The sequence below is a fragment of the Sipha flava genome, unplaced genomic scaffold, assembly GCF_003268045.1.
Source record: "Sipha flava isolate LNK unplaced genomic scaffold, YSA_version1 81_pilon_pilon, whole genome shotgun sequence".
Classification (NCBI taxonomy): Eukaryota; Metazoa; Arthropoda; class Insecta; order Hemiptera; family Aphididae; genus Sipha; species Sipha flava.
In genome coordinates, this window is record NW_020273623.1 from 1,071,998 (window position 1) to 1,089,110 (window position 17,113).

General features: G+C 30.7%; 2 protein-coding genes across 3 annotated transcripts; both read right to left on the minus strand.

The window, feature by feature from the left end:
* Positions 1-3,037: 3,037 nt before the first annotated feature.
* LOC112693157 (endoplasmic reticulum metallopeptidase 1-like) lies at positions 3,038-5,695 on the minus strand. Its single transcript, XM_025568094.1, has one exon. The coding sequence runs from the start codon at positions 5,693-5,695 to the stop codon at positions 3,038-3,040; it is 2,658 nt and encodes an 885-aa protein (XP_025423879.1).
* Positions 5,696-6,909: 1,214 nt separating this feature from the next.
* On the minus strand, positions 6,910-13,865 carry LOC112693197 (histone-lysine N-methyltransferase ASH1L). 2 transcript variants are annotated; one of them, XM_025568155.1, is made up of 3 exons: positions 13,735-13,865; positions 13,475-13,648; positions 6,910-11,697 (listed from the first exon to the last, which is right to left on the minus strand). In XM_025568155.1, the coding sequence occupies exon 3, from the start codon at positions 11,490-11,492 to the stop codon at positions 6,969-6,971; it is 4,524 nt and encodes a 1,507-aa protein (XP_025423940.1). In that variant the 5' UTR covers positions 11,493-11,697; positions 13,475-13,648; positions 13,735-13,865; the 3' UTR covers positions 6,910-6,968. The 2 variants fall into 2 exon arrangements, with proteins under 2 accessions (XP_025423940.1, XP_025423939.1); XM_025568154.1 differs by having other exon boundaries at positions 13,475-13,865.
* Positions 13,866-17,113: the final 3,248 nt, after the last annotated feature.

A 17,113-nucleotide genomic window follows, 5' to 3' on the forward strand; every position in this document is an offset into this window, starting at 1 on the left:
ATTATTGTGTTCACGTGGTTATTACACTGGAAATTACAATAAGGAATTAGAATATCGAAATCACAAGCGTGAACAAGTGAAAAGGTTCACATAAACGTTTTTATGGGAAATTGAAATAAAATAGTTAATCGAAATAGTAGTGACCACATCCTGGGCATCTGCGTCAATAATTATGTCACGGTCCGGAGAGAGCGCGCACACACTCACAATCAATAGGAAATTATCTTATTTTATTATCAGTTTTCATGTACACACACACATGCATATATCAGATATAAAAGGGACCCGAAAACAAGGGCAAATCAGACGAGTTTTGACTATGCTGCACTGAGCACCTTCACGTCAGTGTATGTCATGGTCCGGACTTAGAAATATTTCAAACTATTTTTATAAGTTACAATTGTTAGGACTTGAATAATTTCTATAATCTAAATCGTTTGGACTAGTTTGGACTAAATTGTAGTTAGAATAATTTTATAAGTTTAATAAATTAAATTATTATAAAGAGTCTTAATTATTCTTCACTACACCTACAACCAAGCGTTGACTGAGACGTTAACACTGAAATCACGGATCAAACGGTTGGCACGTAACAATATGGTGAAAATTATTGAACAAAATAACTATAATGATTTCAAGTAGCGCGCCTTTTTTCAATTCACATTTCACGTGCAAGCAGCCAACGGTAATATTATTCTGGTATTCCGTTTGGCTGCTAATTCTCTTCGTTTCCGTAAATAATAACGGTGCCAACTACTTATTTTGCGTATTATTGTGCTGTCAAACATATATATATATATATATAATATAGTCTTGCAACTATTGACTACGTACCTAATTACCCAATCATTATTAGGATAATTGGAATAAACCGAATAAAATAAAGTAGCCGCTATAAACATGTCACCTAACACAGATTTTAGGTTCAACATTTCAAGAAAAATTATATCCACAGGCAATACTTTCTAAGAACCGAAGAAAAGAAATTAATTATTTTATTTAATTGTTAGTGTTGACTAAAAATGTTGGCGAATGCTATGTCCATAAGCGTATAATGGAAAATAAAAATCATTAGAAAACTTATGTGGCCCACAGTTCAATCAAAATACAATTTAATTTTAAACCTATTTATATGGCGCTATTTGTAGGTTTTTAATAATTGATCAAAAAGTTTTCCAAGAATGAAAATATAAATAAATAAGAGAAACAACTTTCTTTATGTTTTATTTTGCATAAATTAATACCATTTCGTGAAATTAATTTGTTCTGAATCAAATTCAATAGATACTGAAAAATGTTCATTTCGATCTACAAAATCATGTTCTTACTTTTGACTTAACTAAAATAAACTATGCTATTATGCTATTATGTTGTATAATTGCTAAGATACACATATCGTTTCTATGCGTGGCAAAAGTAGTAAGTACATAAAAAATGTATGAAAAAAAAAATTCAAATGATAACTCAACCATAAATAAATTATAATTTTCACAGAAACTGACTTTTTACAATTTCAATGTTAAAGTTAGTATTTTCATAAATTATTCGAAGTCTATAAATACTACTAGGATATTATCATTTTTATTATTAAAGGACCTAGTTTTTGTCTATGGAAACCGAGATCCTCAACTACATGTTTGCACAAAGAAATCGTTTTATGAACATGTCATTATTTTTTGTAAGTAGGTACTATCAACACTGACTGCTAATAATTAATGACGATTTTTTTTTTTTAATAAATCTTAACAAGATACCTTTTATAGCAATACAGTATTAATATTAAATTATAATAAAGCAATAATTAAAATAAGTATTATGGTAGTTAACAGTAAATTTCCTTAACTATTTTCAAAAGACATGTATTGGAGAATATTAAATTATGTAATTTAAGTATTAACTCAGACACTTAGCTGTACATACATGATATATTTGATGGATATTTGTTTTATAATTAATACAATTATAACTTAAATTATTATGCTCGTAAGTTAACAAAAACAAATTGTAGGTATACATGGTATATGTCTCTTTATTTTCTAAAAAGCGATTTAACGTATTTATATAATAATTAGCTACAATTAACTGTTGTACTTAATATTTCTATTGCAGTCTACTAAAAGTGAAGTGCAAACAGGTTCTAAAATAAAGAATTTCGATTTGGTATTTATATGCATTATTGAATAATTAATTTTTGTATATTATAACATTGAAATTATAAACAGATAAGAAATAAAATCAAGTAGATAATGAAAGTTACTACTAATGGTACGGTACCATAAATCTGTTTCATAGAAGATTTTTTTATTTATTTACACGACTAAAATTTAATAGATATTTGTAGTTCAGAAAAAGATTTATATTTTTATATATTTAATACACTATGGTATTTAAGAATTCAAATTATATTTTGCATCGTTTTTCGTTATAAAATTATGTACATTTTTTATAAAATGTCTTTAATTCTACATAATACAACATTTGGTAGCTTTTTATTTTATAAAACTCCGACATATCGCTTTTACAATTTAGTTTAATAATAATAAATAATTAGTAGGTATGCACTTAATTGCTTAACGTATAAAATATATATAGGTAAAATAATATTTTGAACATACTTCATGAGTTTATGGAACAACATAACCTATTATAATTATTAAAATCGAAAGAGACTTTCAATAGTAATACATTTACAAATTCATTTAGTATAATAAACATATAATGTAATAAAATGGTATCCCGAGTATTTGTTACATTGATAAAAAATACATGATAATTATATACGCGTATTTACGTTTTGTTAAAGGCAAACCTCGATGTAAATGTATGAATTGCAATTTTCATTGATAAAATAATCCTTAGGTAGAGTCTTTAAATACGCGTTTAAAGGGAAAACATAAATTTGAGCGACAATGTTAATAACATTAGAAAATAATAATATAGGGCCTGGGAACATTATAATTCATAGAAATATTTCACGAAGACACAATATACGGAGTGTGCCTATTGGGCTGCACCTATGTATGATGTGTAAGTATACTTAATAAACAAATGCGTCGACACTAGCGACAGCGTGGTTCACATGAGCCCACCGCGGAAACGAATCTAAAAACGTCCTAAACGCGTCGACTAACACCAAACGTTTGTGTACAACCCAGTTGAAAGCCACGGTTACGTTGATGGTATTCTCGTCGAACCCGTAGCTGCTCTCGTGCTCCAACCAAAATCGCCATACGTCACTTTCGCCCGCCCTGGAGTGCCGTATCACGTACACATCGTGGCCCTGCCACGTGGTGGTCACTTCCGGTTTGCCCGAAAAACTCCACGACGTCAACCGTGTACCGGGGTAGGGGCTGACGTACACGTTTATCCTCTCCGGCCCGGTGATGTTGAAGTGCATACGACGTCGGCGGTGATCGCCCGTGCCGGTTACGACGACCTCGGTGTTGGTGGCCGACGGCAACTCCGCCGCCACGTTGTCGGCTGCGGGTCGTGCCGAGACATGAGGAATCCAGCTGGAGTGGTAAACCAACTGGCCGACCAGTGGCATGCCGCATAGAAGCTCTGCGGCGCAATCCGTGCGAACGGCGCGGGCCATCTCGGGCACTGAATTGGCGACGGAGCCGGGGCTCTGCCTATCCCAGTTGACGATCAGGTAGCCCGAGTCATTGCGACGCACCGAGCCATCCGACTCGTAGAACGTGCGCCGCGTGAGAGTCACATCGAACCGCTGGTTCTTGGGCAGCACCGCGCCGCCCGAGTACGGGAATCCGAGCGGCGTGGCGACGATTGCGACCGCGGACAGCAGGGCCAGCGTGCCCACCGCGACCAGCAGGGCGCGCGGGTTCTTCACCAGCGCGAAGACCGGCGACAGGTAGCCGATCGTGGCATACGTGGACATCGCTATCAGTACGCCGACTATGTAGTCGGGGTTGACGTGCGGCCCGAAGCGCCCGGTGATCGGCACGAATAGCGACACAAATAATTGGGTCAGGTAGAACACGAACGTGATAGGCACGAGCAGCGATGCGGCGTAGACCGCTATCCACAGTCCGGGCGTCCGGTGTGCGCCGAGAAAGCCCAGAATGCAGTTGGTGGCCGACGGCCACAGTACCATCACCATAAACAGATAACTGGACCGCAGCCCCGCCATGGTGGACAAGAACAGCAGCACCGTCCAGAAGAATTGGATGCCGTTGAACGCGGATATGGTCAACTCCGCGTCCGTTCTCGACCGATTCTTCTTCGGGTGGAAAACCACTACGGACAGCGTGGTCAACGACGCCGTCGCGTAGTAGACGACCAGGTTCGTTTTGTGGGCGTACCAACTCATCGAGTATCCCAGCGAGTCCAAAATGAACGCAACTAGCGCGCATGACAGTACGGAAAGGACGAGCGTGCACCCGGGGCTGACGATGGACGTCAACAGGTGCACAGTGTACTCCCTGCGGTTCATGCCGGCCGCGACGAATCGCAGTGTCAAGAAAACCGAGAAAAACGACACCAGGACGATTATGAAATTGAAAAACGCGCCGGATAGTTCCGTGTACGAGAACATGTACACGCCCAGTACGTCGAAGAACACATACTTGGTCCGGTGGCTCTTGCTGGTGGTGGTCGCGTTGCGCGTCGACATCGCTTTGACCAATTCGAGTAGGTTTTCACCGGTGTTCTGCAACACCGACGGTTCCACTTGGTCCAGATTGTCGTATTCCGTGTGGTACACGTAGCCGTTCTTGTAATGCGCCAGGTCTAGGCCGGACATGTTGCCGAAATCCCTGAATATCCGGAAATCCGTGTCGGACGGTATTACGCCCGATTGAAACAGCTCTTGGCCCATCACTTGCCCGTGCGGATGCGGCACCGAGCGAGCGTACACGTCCACCAGATACGAGTCGCGCTCCGTGGTCTGGAACATTATTTCTTTGCCGCCCGCTCCACAGCTGTCCAGGTTTATCACGTATTTCGCGTCCTGTGACCACGGATGTTGGGTCACGAAACCGTGGGAAGCCTGCAGAATTATCTCTTCGCCTCCGTTGAACAAAAATATGACCGGTCGCCTCAGCTCACTGCTCTTCGTCAATACTCGTAACAGCTCTACCATCACGGCGCAGTTCACACCGTTATCGCTTACGCCCGGCCCGGCCGGCACCGAATCGAAATGACAATTTAACAAAATCGCATCGCTCGCACCTTGTTTGGGATCGATTTTAACAACAACGTTTTGCAAGTCTTCGTAACTTAATAAATATTTCCAATTTCTCATGTCCAAAATGAACGACCCGGTAACTTTCTGGTTGTACACAACAATATCGTTTACGTTATCTAACTCTTTCTCGACATGCTCGATTTCAGTTTTAAAAAGATTAAACGCTAAATTCTCGTTCTCGAAACTACCAACGGGCCTGGGACCTATATTTGCAAGTTTAATTAATGTGGACATAGCGCGTTTTGCAACAAATACATTATTAGTTGAATTCGTTTCGATAATACCCGGTAGTCTGCTGTCCATGTAGTACACAAACACATTTAGAATTATCATCGCGATCAGCATAACTAAGAAAGTTGGTATAGCCGATAGACATTTTTGATTCCTGATCGATTCGTTGTTATCGCTATCGCTGGGTTTTTGAAGAATTTGAAACGTTTCCATTTGTTGGTTGTTGTCCGACCTATTACACCGATGACGCAGCTCCATTTGTTTTATCCTGTACAAAACACAAACCACTAGAAACCCCTATCATCAAATATATTTCTGAGTTAGTAATAATTTCTCACATTTGAGGTTTTTTAAGTAAATAGATAAATAATAATTTGTTTTTATTTTACATTTACAGTGAATCCAGTGAGAGCCGATATGAAATTTTTGTCTTAGTAGTGTAATCAATTTACTTTTAAAACAATATTATATTAGATATAGTGTGTATGATACTAAATATTAGTATATCAAACTTCAGTTTTACATTTATTTTGTTGTCATGATTATATAACTTCCTATCAACTTTATATATTATTTTAAAATTAACAATTATAATAAATTAATAAGTTTTTTGAAATATCAGGCAAGGTAAAACATTTTCTTTCCATAAAATGTATTAGTAAATAAGTTTAGGGTTTTAGCACCCCATTATAATCATAAATCATAAGTCTAGTAAAATTAATCAGCAAAATTTCATAACGACTCATCTTAAAAACCATTAATATCAACACTTTTATTTATTTTACACAAGGGGCTGAAGTGTACATCTATTCTAATTGAGCAATTATTCAAATCTTTCTTTGTGTTAATTAAAATGTATTAATAAAATTTGTAAATATGTTTCAATATATAAGCATACGTGTATTAACAGTCAAAACATTTAATATACAAATTTACAAATTATAATAAATTAAAATATCTACATTTATTTCTTATTGTTAAATCTTAAAATATAAATTATTTAAAGATGAAAATACTTTATGAATGATACTTAAAAATGATAATGATAATAAAAATGCAATAACAGTCAAAAACATAATTAACTATCTTAATTTTTAACAATTTAAAGTAATTTGTATAAATGGTATGCATGGTATGTAAAATATACTCAGCTATAAGTAAGGGTATTATTATGTAAAATAATGTTATAACAATTTATAATTTATGTGAAACAATATGACACAATTGTAATCCAACAAAAATCACAGTTTATTTGATTTTGTAGAATACTAATGAAATATAAAATTATACAGTATTTAAGTAATTTAATATAAACAATATTGTTATAAAAATGTGAAATATTTATTCATATTAAAAAAGAACCTGTTCATTATTATTCAAAAGATGTAAAGAGTGCTCAAGATAAAATATATTTAAATTATTTACAAAATAAAATTTTGAATTAACTTCTAAATAAAAATTAATAAAAATATATTTAAAAGTATTATGACACAAATTTAATTAAATCACTATAGTTATCAACTCATAATTACTACAGTTCTAAAAATGAAGGTTTTTTTCTGTGTCTTCTACCAGGTTCAAGTAAATATGTAATATCAATTTTTTCTTCTTCTGGCATATTGGATAATAATTTAATTAAAAGTGTGTCCAATCTTTGCTTTTTCATTGAAAATTGAGCTTTTGATAATTTTTTGGAAGTTTGTATAGTTTCTGTTTGTCGTGGTCGAGGTGTTGTAGAACTATTAGTTACTTTTACCATAAGTCCATGTGGAGCAAATGTTCTTGCTAATTTTAATTTCTTATCATATTTTTCAAAAGCATAGCTTTTAGTACAAATTGGGGGATTTTTTGACTTGTTAATTTTAGCAAACATTCTTGCACATTTATCTACTCTGTACTCACATATATAAAGATGTTTATGTTCAGAGCCAATAGGATATCCTTTACTATATGTAGAAGGATCAAGAACCCAACATCGACCCATAATAAGGTCTAATGATATCTTTTCATAGATAGGGACTCTAACCACTTCATTAGGGTAAAATTTTCGTGTTGGTTCATGATATGTTTCGTGTGGTCTAAGATAATGATGACCAAATGAAAAACGTTCACCAGATTCGTTTTTCCATAACCTTTCTACTCTAAATATATCACAATCTGAATACTTGAAATTTTTTATAGTTTTATAAGAATGAGATTTACCACTATCTGGATTTACAATATCTCTAAGTACATAAACTGTATCATTTAATCTTATTTGTAAATCTCCTCTCATCAACGTTAAATAATGAAGTTCTTTGGGTTCAGCATAACTTGGACGTATAGGTAGTTGTATTTCATAGTCAACCTCTCGATGATTACAACGTTCACATAGGTAATTTTCTACTTTACCAGGATCAGCCTTTATACAATCACAATGTTGCCACACTAAACAACGTTCACATTGAATCATCAAACCTTCTTCTTCGTGTAAACCACAAATACATCGTACCACATCATCTTGATCACCACCAGGATTATTTTTTTCTGCTATAAAAGCTTCTGGAATAGGTTTTTCTATAATTTCTTCGATCTTTGGAACAAATTCAACTTTAGCTAAATTATAAATCTTACGTAAACGAGTAGATATAACCCCTAAGTCCGAAGTTCGCCCATAATACTTTATATTGTTTGTAAGTAACTTCAACACATCTGCATCAAATCCTATTACAGTATCGTAAACACCTATTTCAATATTATTAGCAATAGTTGTTAAATCAATAGGATCCAGTATTTTTTGATAATAATTAGGAACTTTACGTTTTGATGGTAAAGTAATAAATGGTGTAGCAAGTAATTCACCTGTTTCTTCTTTAGCATTACATATTATATCAAAAAGTTGTTTAAATATAGTGGCTAACTTAGCCTTTTTTTCCATTTCTGGATCATTTTGAGCTGTAGCTAGTCGTCTAGTTCTTACAGAACAGCTGCTAGTAAGGGCATTCATTTGTGCTCTAAATACTTCAGGTTGTTTAGGTTTATTATCTTTGCCTCTTCTTTTCTTCCTAATTTTTTCTATTTTCATAAGATTTCTGTATAAACATATTTTATGAAGAAATATTAATTCTTTATCTTCTTGACTGATTATAATAGGAGCATTTGATACTAATTTCTGTTGTATACTAACAATAGAAGTAGACTTTTTAGGAGAAGTATTGGTATTAGGAGCAGCTTTTCTTGAACGATTCCTATTAGTTGGTAGATTTTGAGCCACACTAGGAGATCTTATATTGATTCTTTGAGTTTTTCCTCCAATTACACCTCTACATTTAGGTGACTTACATTTGCATAACTGACCTTCATCTGGATTAAATAAGGAAAAATTATAGTCATAGCATAATTCTTCATCAGGTTTTATATTTCGAAGAGCAAATAATGCCATTCGAAATAACCCATTTACACTCCATTTTTGCATCTCACAATTAGGTTCGCAAGAATGATTAACAAACCTTGCTTCACCACCCATTCGATGACCATCAATAACGGATCCTCCATCCAGTTTTAAACAATAATGATGGACATCATTTTTATAAATAGAAGTCATTCGGTCTTTAAATGTTTGTTCACTTACTACTTCACCAACATATTCCAATAATAATTCACCACTTTTGACTTCTTCTGTTGTTTTTATTCCCCAACCTTTTTCTTCAGTCATAAATTTAACTAAACCAGGAACCCAATCATGCTTTTGAAGACGTTGATTAGAACATTTATCTATACAAGGACAAAGTTCAGGTGAACACTCAACAAATATCATTCTATTTATACAATCATCTGTACAACCTTTACCTACACTCGGTACTTTGCAATTACATGCTTGGGCTTCATAAGTACAAATTGGTTTAAAATCATAATAAACATTTGTCTTTAACTTTCGGTAATTCCAAGACTGTATGGAATGTTTTTTATCAGGTTTTTTCTTCTGAGGTTTAACTTCTTTATTAATTTCCTTGACAACTTCTATTTGGTCAGGTTTAATTTTTTTTGGTAGACTGACACTGGATGCATCACTATCTTCTTTTTCATCTTTCTTTTTATCTTTTAACTTATTAAGAACAACTGCACGACTACTTCTTCTTTCAGGGGCAATTTCAGTCTGTTCATTTTTTGGTCGCAGGTCAACACATTTATGTTTAATGTATGATTCATTAGGCATTAAGTTAATAAGCTCTGGACGTTTTTTCTTTTTCTTCTTGACAGGAAATCCAGTCCGGTTTATACATTTTTTTCTTCTCTTCAATTTTCCTACAGAACTATCTTTATCAGATTTAAGTGACTTCACTTTTTTAACAATATTTTCATCTACATTTTTTTTCAGTTGTAAACTTGGCATTTCAACAGTTGGTACAAATACTCCTGCAGGAGGTTTTCTAGGTTTCGGTTCATCTTTTTTTTCGCCATCTTTGGTTTTAACTTCTGGTATAGCAGAATTACTCCGTAAGCCTGATTTTTTCTTGACTTCAGATTTTACTTTTACTGTCTTGTGCTGTTTATCAGATTCACTGCCAGAATTTTCATCTCTAGACACATCTTCTACATAGGTAACACCAGCACCAGTTGAAGATGTTATATGATAATGTCGTTTTTTTAATGGCAATCGTTGGTCATTAGTGGTTTCCGAATCTCTTGATGTATCTGGAGATCCTTTTTTTCTTTTTTTATCAATATCATTATCACTATAACTAGTTTTATCAATTTTTCTTTTCTTACTAGATCTATCTCTTTGTTTGGATTTCAAAGAACTAGATTTACCTCTAATATTATCTGAAATTTTAGAAATATTCAAACATTGAATAAACAAACTCACAAGATTATCCATTTCAGCAACAAATTTAGGATTTATTGTCTTCTTATGTTTTTTCTTCTTTTTCTTATGTTTTTTCTTTTTTTTATGAACTTTAACTTGTTTAGGAGAATCATAATTTAAACTTTTATTGGTTGGACTGTTTGGTTCTAAGAGTGGAGGCATTTTTTTTGGTCTACCTGGACCTCGTTTAAAATTAGCTGACAATTTAGGTAAAATATTTTGTAAGTTTTTACGTCCTTTACATGAACCTTTTGGTCTTCCTCTACCTCTTTTCATCAAATTTTCTTTTTTTTTGTTACCAATTGCTTTATTTTCTAATGAGTGAGTTTTACAATTTGAATTCTGTTCTACACTTTCAGTTTTTTCTACAAAGTCTTTCAACAATTTAGAAGAATAAGCTGGTTTTTTATTTTCATCCTCAGAAGAGTTATTCAAACGTACAATTGCTTCATTTACAACACGATCTTTGATCTCTATATCACTTGAATCACTACTGTCACTTAAATTTTTTGGTTGAACGTCATCAAATCCTGTAGAAAAACTTTGATTTTGAACATCTGATAAAATTTCTGCTAAGTCTTCTTGATTAATAACTTGTAAATGTTCAGGTTCTAAGTTTTCAAGTTTGTCAAGCTCTGAACTCGAAGAAAAAGTTTTCTTCGGTTCTTCTTGCCAAAATTCTTTCTTTTTGGAACCATCACTAGAAGTATCATCGTAAGTAGGTTGCTTAACGAAATGTGTTGACTTAGATGAAGAACTGGATTCATCACTAGAACTTGAACTTGAATCATGTGATTCTATGGAATCTTTATTTCTCTTTTGTCTGTCCAAAGCTTTTCTTTTTGACCATGGTACATATGATGACAATGAGGTATCAGACGAATCATCAATATTATCATCATCAACAGAAGAGTAACCAAATTTTTTTGTACAATATTTTTCTTTTTCGGATTCTGATTCAGATTCTGATTCGGATTCGGTAAAATCAACCACTTGATTAGTTATAGTATTGTGAGGTGTTGCAATAGGATCTTTTATAGCATCCATGTCTACTGTTGACGGTAAATCTTCTAAATCTGAATCATGAGCTGGTTGATGTATGACAGCACTCCAGGCAGAGCTGCTTAAAAGATCACCACACACTTTGCTTACAGATTCGTTACTTTGACCTGAACTATTCATTGTGGTTGGTTTTTTTGTTAAAATCATAATATAAACATATTTTACACTTAAATCTAAAGAGAATTTTTTTTAAGTGCACATTTTCAACATATTAGTACTGATATAAATATAAACAAATGATTGACAAAATTAGATGACAATGATGAGATTTTGTTATGATTAGTGTGATGAACTTACTGCTCCAGTGTTTTATGAGAAAAAATACAGTTCACTAATTTAACTTCAATAAAACCTGAAAAAATATTACAAAAATATTAATAAGTATACAGTAAAATAGTTATTAGTATTAATTTTCCAACAATAATTTTATACATCAGTAATTTATGAAATTTTTAATAAATTAATTTTTATTTTACCAAAAAATAATAATCTAATCCAAGTGAATGACATGAAAAATAATTTTAGTCAATTATAATATTCGAACTATTATTAAAAAAAAAGTTATGCAAATAAAACATTATTTTAGTTAACATTTTATCTAAAAAAACTATGTTTAATGATATAACTTGTGTTAAGTAATAGAAACTTGCAAATTTAAAATAATATAATTTAGTTCAATTGAAAATGAATAGTTAACAATTGCAGTATCATATATATTTTTAAAATAATTATTAAGGACATGAAAAACAAAATTAATTTTAATTTTGCGAATTATTTATATTTAATAATATTAATATGATTGATTTGGTCATAATAAAGGTGTGTAATGGATTTTTAGTATAAAATAAAAAATAACTTAAAGATTTTCAAACTGCTTAATTGATGTAATCCTTTTTTGATCAAATTCATCCTTTGGTATCTGTTAGGAGTTATTAATTAATATTAACTGCCTTAGTTCTAAATACTTATATATATATATATATATATTAATTTCTATGGGTCATGATATTCCTTAGATATGTCCTGGGATACTAAATAGCACAGTTTGGTAGTCTTTGATTTCTTTAGTTATTTCAAAAAAACAATAATTTTTAAATTCTTAATGATAATTGAATAATATTGGTAACTTGTAAAATTTGAAATAAGTTAATAAAATGTACTCATTCAATAATAAGAGTTTAATATCTTAAGGTTACATTAATGTAAATATGTTAAAATTAATTAATTAAGAAATTAAATATAAAATACCGAAAAATGACTTTACAAGGTGGAATTTTTAATTAAATATAATTTTAATACAATAAAACTCAAGACAATTACTAATAAGAGGGAGAGAACATAAATCTACTTGTAGTTTGCTTTAAAATGTTTCTTTATTTTGTTTTATAACATACATAATTATTGATATTGCTCAATATAATTTTAGAATTAATAAAACACCTAATGTGAATCAATAATTTATAAAAAACATTTGACAAGCAGAATAAATTTGGTATAAAAGAAAATCTCAAACTTCCATGAATTAGTTTTTGAATTTATATACTTTTAAATTGGTACAAATATAAATAAGAATTGTAATGCTTTATTTGCGAAGTAAATTTATTTGCATTTAATTTATAATACAATTTTATTCTTACAAATATCATGTACATGTATAATTCTACATATAATTAGTTCGGTATTCTATGTTATCAGTTCTTTCAATTTTTTTTTTTATTTTATTAACTATAAACAGCTTTAAAACAATTCATTTGAATAAATAATAAGAAAAAGTACCCTTAAATTTTTAAAATCTTAGCTGAAAGTTACAAGAACAATGGAAAATTTAAAATCTAGATGAGCTGGAATGTAGAATTACATAAAATTAACATTCAAGAATAACCTTGCAACTTATTTAAAAGTGAATGAAGTTGAGATAAATAATTTACTTAAACTAGAGAAATAATCTAGTAGAAAAATGTCTTATTGTTTATTATATATTTCATATAAATATGGAAACTTCTTTTACATGCAATTAGTAAAAAATAATTGAGCATATACAAGTAGGAAAAAGTTTACATGTCATAGTACATATAATAAATCTATCATAAACAGTTTTCGTACATAATTATATTTAAAGCATTACTTACATGTTTAAAAAAAAGTTTATTTCCCGATCACTTTCAAAAGTTCCTTCCAACAATATTTGGTTGGATTGTAATTTATCAGTTCTCCGTTGGCATATTTGTCATTTGTTTGGTTATCCGTATTCCGTTATCAGTATCGCGATGAATATAATGGTGAAACACGGACGCGTCTTTATTCTGAAAACACCATTACACAATGCAAGTTTCGGCGGCGAATCCCGGCTGTACTGATTATCATATTAAATCATTCGAAATATGCTTACAATGAATACGTTTTCTACGATTAGGCTGCCCTACATGTTTATAATAGCTAACAAGTTTTAACGATGGTTGAGTTTATTTTTCGTTATGTTTTGTTGACAGTTGATTCCTTATCAAGTCACTTCTGTCCAGTGACTAAAATTGTGTGTAGTACGACACACTTAGTGTAATACGAAATGTTTAGTGTAATACGAAATTAAAAAGTTTGTTGTGGTGCTATTCTCTATATTATGGTACTTGTTTTTAAATTTATATTTTTTTATTAAATTATCTTTTATATTTTTAAAATTGCAAGATGTATCATCAGCAAAATCTAAAATACCAATTATTTTAACTGTGTTACTCATTGCTGTCAATATTTGAAAGGGGAATATGACAAAATCCTTAAGGTTGCAGTACAAAAAAGTATATATTTTAACTTTTGCTACTATCAATGATAGTAAAATCATTTCGGCGGGTTGGTCAAAAAAATCAAAAAACAATATTCAGAAATAAAACTTTTTGGTTTAATAATTGATTTAGAACCCGGGATTATATTTTAAACCGTCTATTGAACATTATATTTGATGTATTTCTCATCGACACACCAATCTATCTATTCATTGTTATTTGTTTCACACAGTTCCCATTAGTGATATTTCGCATTATTCACCAAACATTAACGTACAAATCATTTACGCAGTTTGAATCCTCTTTCAATGTAATGTATTTTAAAAGTGTAACAACTATACCTTCTAGTGTATAATTGGGTTTGAGTACCATTTTATTAATCATAATCATAGGTATTTAGTACAACCATTGATTGTTTTATAAGTATTAATAAAGAAATGTTAATGTACAGTATTCATTTTATAATTAATTATAATTATAATTATCAATTATATTTTATAAATAGGTAGTTGAAAAACAAAATTACAAAATTCAGCAACATAGCAATATATAGTAGTCGCCGCTTATTGGACTCACTTTGAGACCGGATCATTTGAGTCTATTAACCGAATGAGTCGATAAGACGAATGACCCCTCCCCACAAAAATATAAAATAAAAATACTTATTTACTTAAAAAATATTTATTGAGATTTTAGCAATGTGTTATGCAGTATTTAAATAAAGTATAAGTATTGAATGGAAAATATTTTGTTTGATTAAATATAATGTAATAAAATACGGTAATAAAGTAACAAATTACATACATAGTTACACTTTCAATAAGAATTCATCCAAAGGTGATTGGATTTAACTAACCTAACCTTCCTCGGTCAACTTCATAATCACTTATATGCATTTATAGCATGGTTACTTGTACGTATTGGACGTATGTACAATATTATATTTATTTATCTAATTTAAAATGACCCCATTAACCAGTGTCTGAGTCTAATAGACGAATTTTTTGCCGTGTGTTAGAATAGATGGAAATCGAAAACAGTCGATTTGAGTCTAATAAGCGGCGACCACTGTAATATATAACTAATTATTATTATATTAATTATAAATTATTAATATATATATTAATTTATATTAATTATTATATTATTAATATTGATAGCATATATCACTAGCATCTGATTAAAATATGTGTATTAATGTTCTGCTTTGTTACTAATACTAAAATATACTAACTAAGGAAAATGTAGGAGTTTTCTTGGTGAACTGAATTCCTCCGTAGATTTGGCTGTAACTAAAAATCATTAATAACGACGACCGTGCACTGGTTTATTTATGCACCATTTTTCCGCACCGAAATGTTTTCTTGATACACCCCTAGGAAGTATTCACTAGTTTGACAATATCTAAGTTACATAAATATTTTTATGATAAATTAATTGACAAAAAAAAACATTCATCTTTATTTAATTTCTGTATGGTTTATAAAATGTGTTGTTTTTTCACTATGTTAATACTTACAGATCAGTAGTGTATCATATTATAATTTAAGCGGAATAGTTATTAGGTTAATTATTAAAATTAATTAATTTGTAAGTATTAAGTTACTCAACGTTTATTTATAATTTTTTATAATTACCAATTTTTTAATATGTTTATCAATAACTCAGCTTTAGAATAAATACTTAGATAAAAACTTAATAAATAATAAAAATAATAAAAACTTAATGAAGGTACATATTTTTATTGGATTAATCATCTAGAACATATTTATCTTGAATTATAAAGTACAGTACAGTGAAAAAAAACTAAATTCGATTAAAAAATTGGTACCTACATGAGCAATTAGTTACATTAAGTTAATGTAACGTAATAATCTAATGTTAATTTATTAAATAGTAATTAATTTGGGTACCAATAGTTTTTTTTTTTTTGGTGGCAAATCGTGACGCTATGGGGGGGGGGTATTTCGTCCTTGCGGACAGTCCTTCCCCTCGTATCCACATCAGAACCAACTAATAGTTATTTCTTCAATTAATATCAAGAAATTTATTCAACTTTGACTGATTATAAAGAATGAGTTTCAAATGTGTTGAATTTTAAATAGAAATTATAGCTTATTTATTATTATAGCCAATTAATTGATTAAAAAACATATTATATTAAATAATATAATTTAAATACCTATATAATTAATAAAAAATTAAAATCATGTACCTCTGATAAGTAATTGTAAATATAACTATAGAAGCCTTTCAATATCAGGGATGGCCAACCAGTGGCCCACCTTGGAAAGTTTGCGTCCCGCGAGATTTATTAAACAAATAAAATTTATTTTTATCCCGATAAAATATTCTGGAATGCTTGTACAACACGGAATTCGTATTATTAACAACGTAATCGCAACAAACTATTTGATTCATCAACAAAATCTTTGTTCCCATGTAAGTCGGTGAACCATGTTATGCATTAGTCATAAAAACACGAAATTAAATTCGATCACATGCGCTTCCGCACTGACAATTTAAAGAGTTCTTGAAAGAATTGGATTTAGAGTACGGAGATGAAAACAATAATAATTCATTGTTTATTTCAAATAACTAATACACCAAAACTTATTTTATAATAATAATTAATCATGTTTAAAATGTTTACTTCAAATTTTTTTGTATTGGGGCAAAATACTAATATAATTTTATATATGGCCCCCAAAATCATTTAGGTTGGTCACCCCTGTTCTATATACTATATTTTTATATTTTGATCAATCAAAATTATATACCTAATGTACTATATATTTCTGTATTTTTTTATTTCAAATTTCTGATCAGTTATTTATTTTTAATTAATATTAAAATTACAAATGATATCTTTAAATATATATAATTTAGTTAGTTTTTAAATGTAGAACCAAAGATTTAGGTAAAATTAATAATGATTAAATTTGAGTATTAATTTAGATAAAGTACAAAATATTGTGAATATTTATTTAA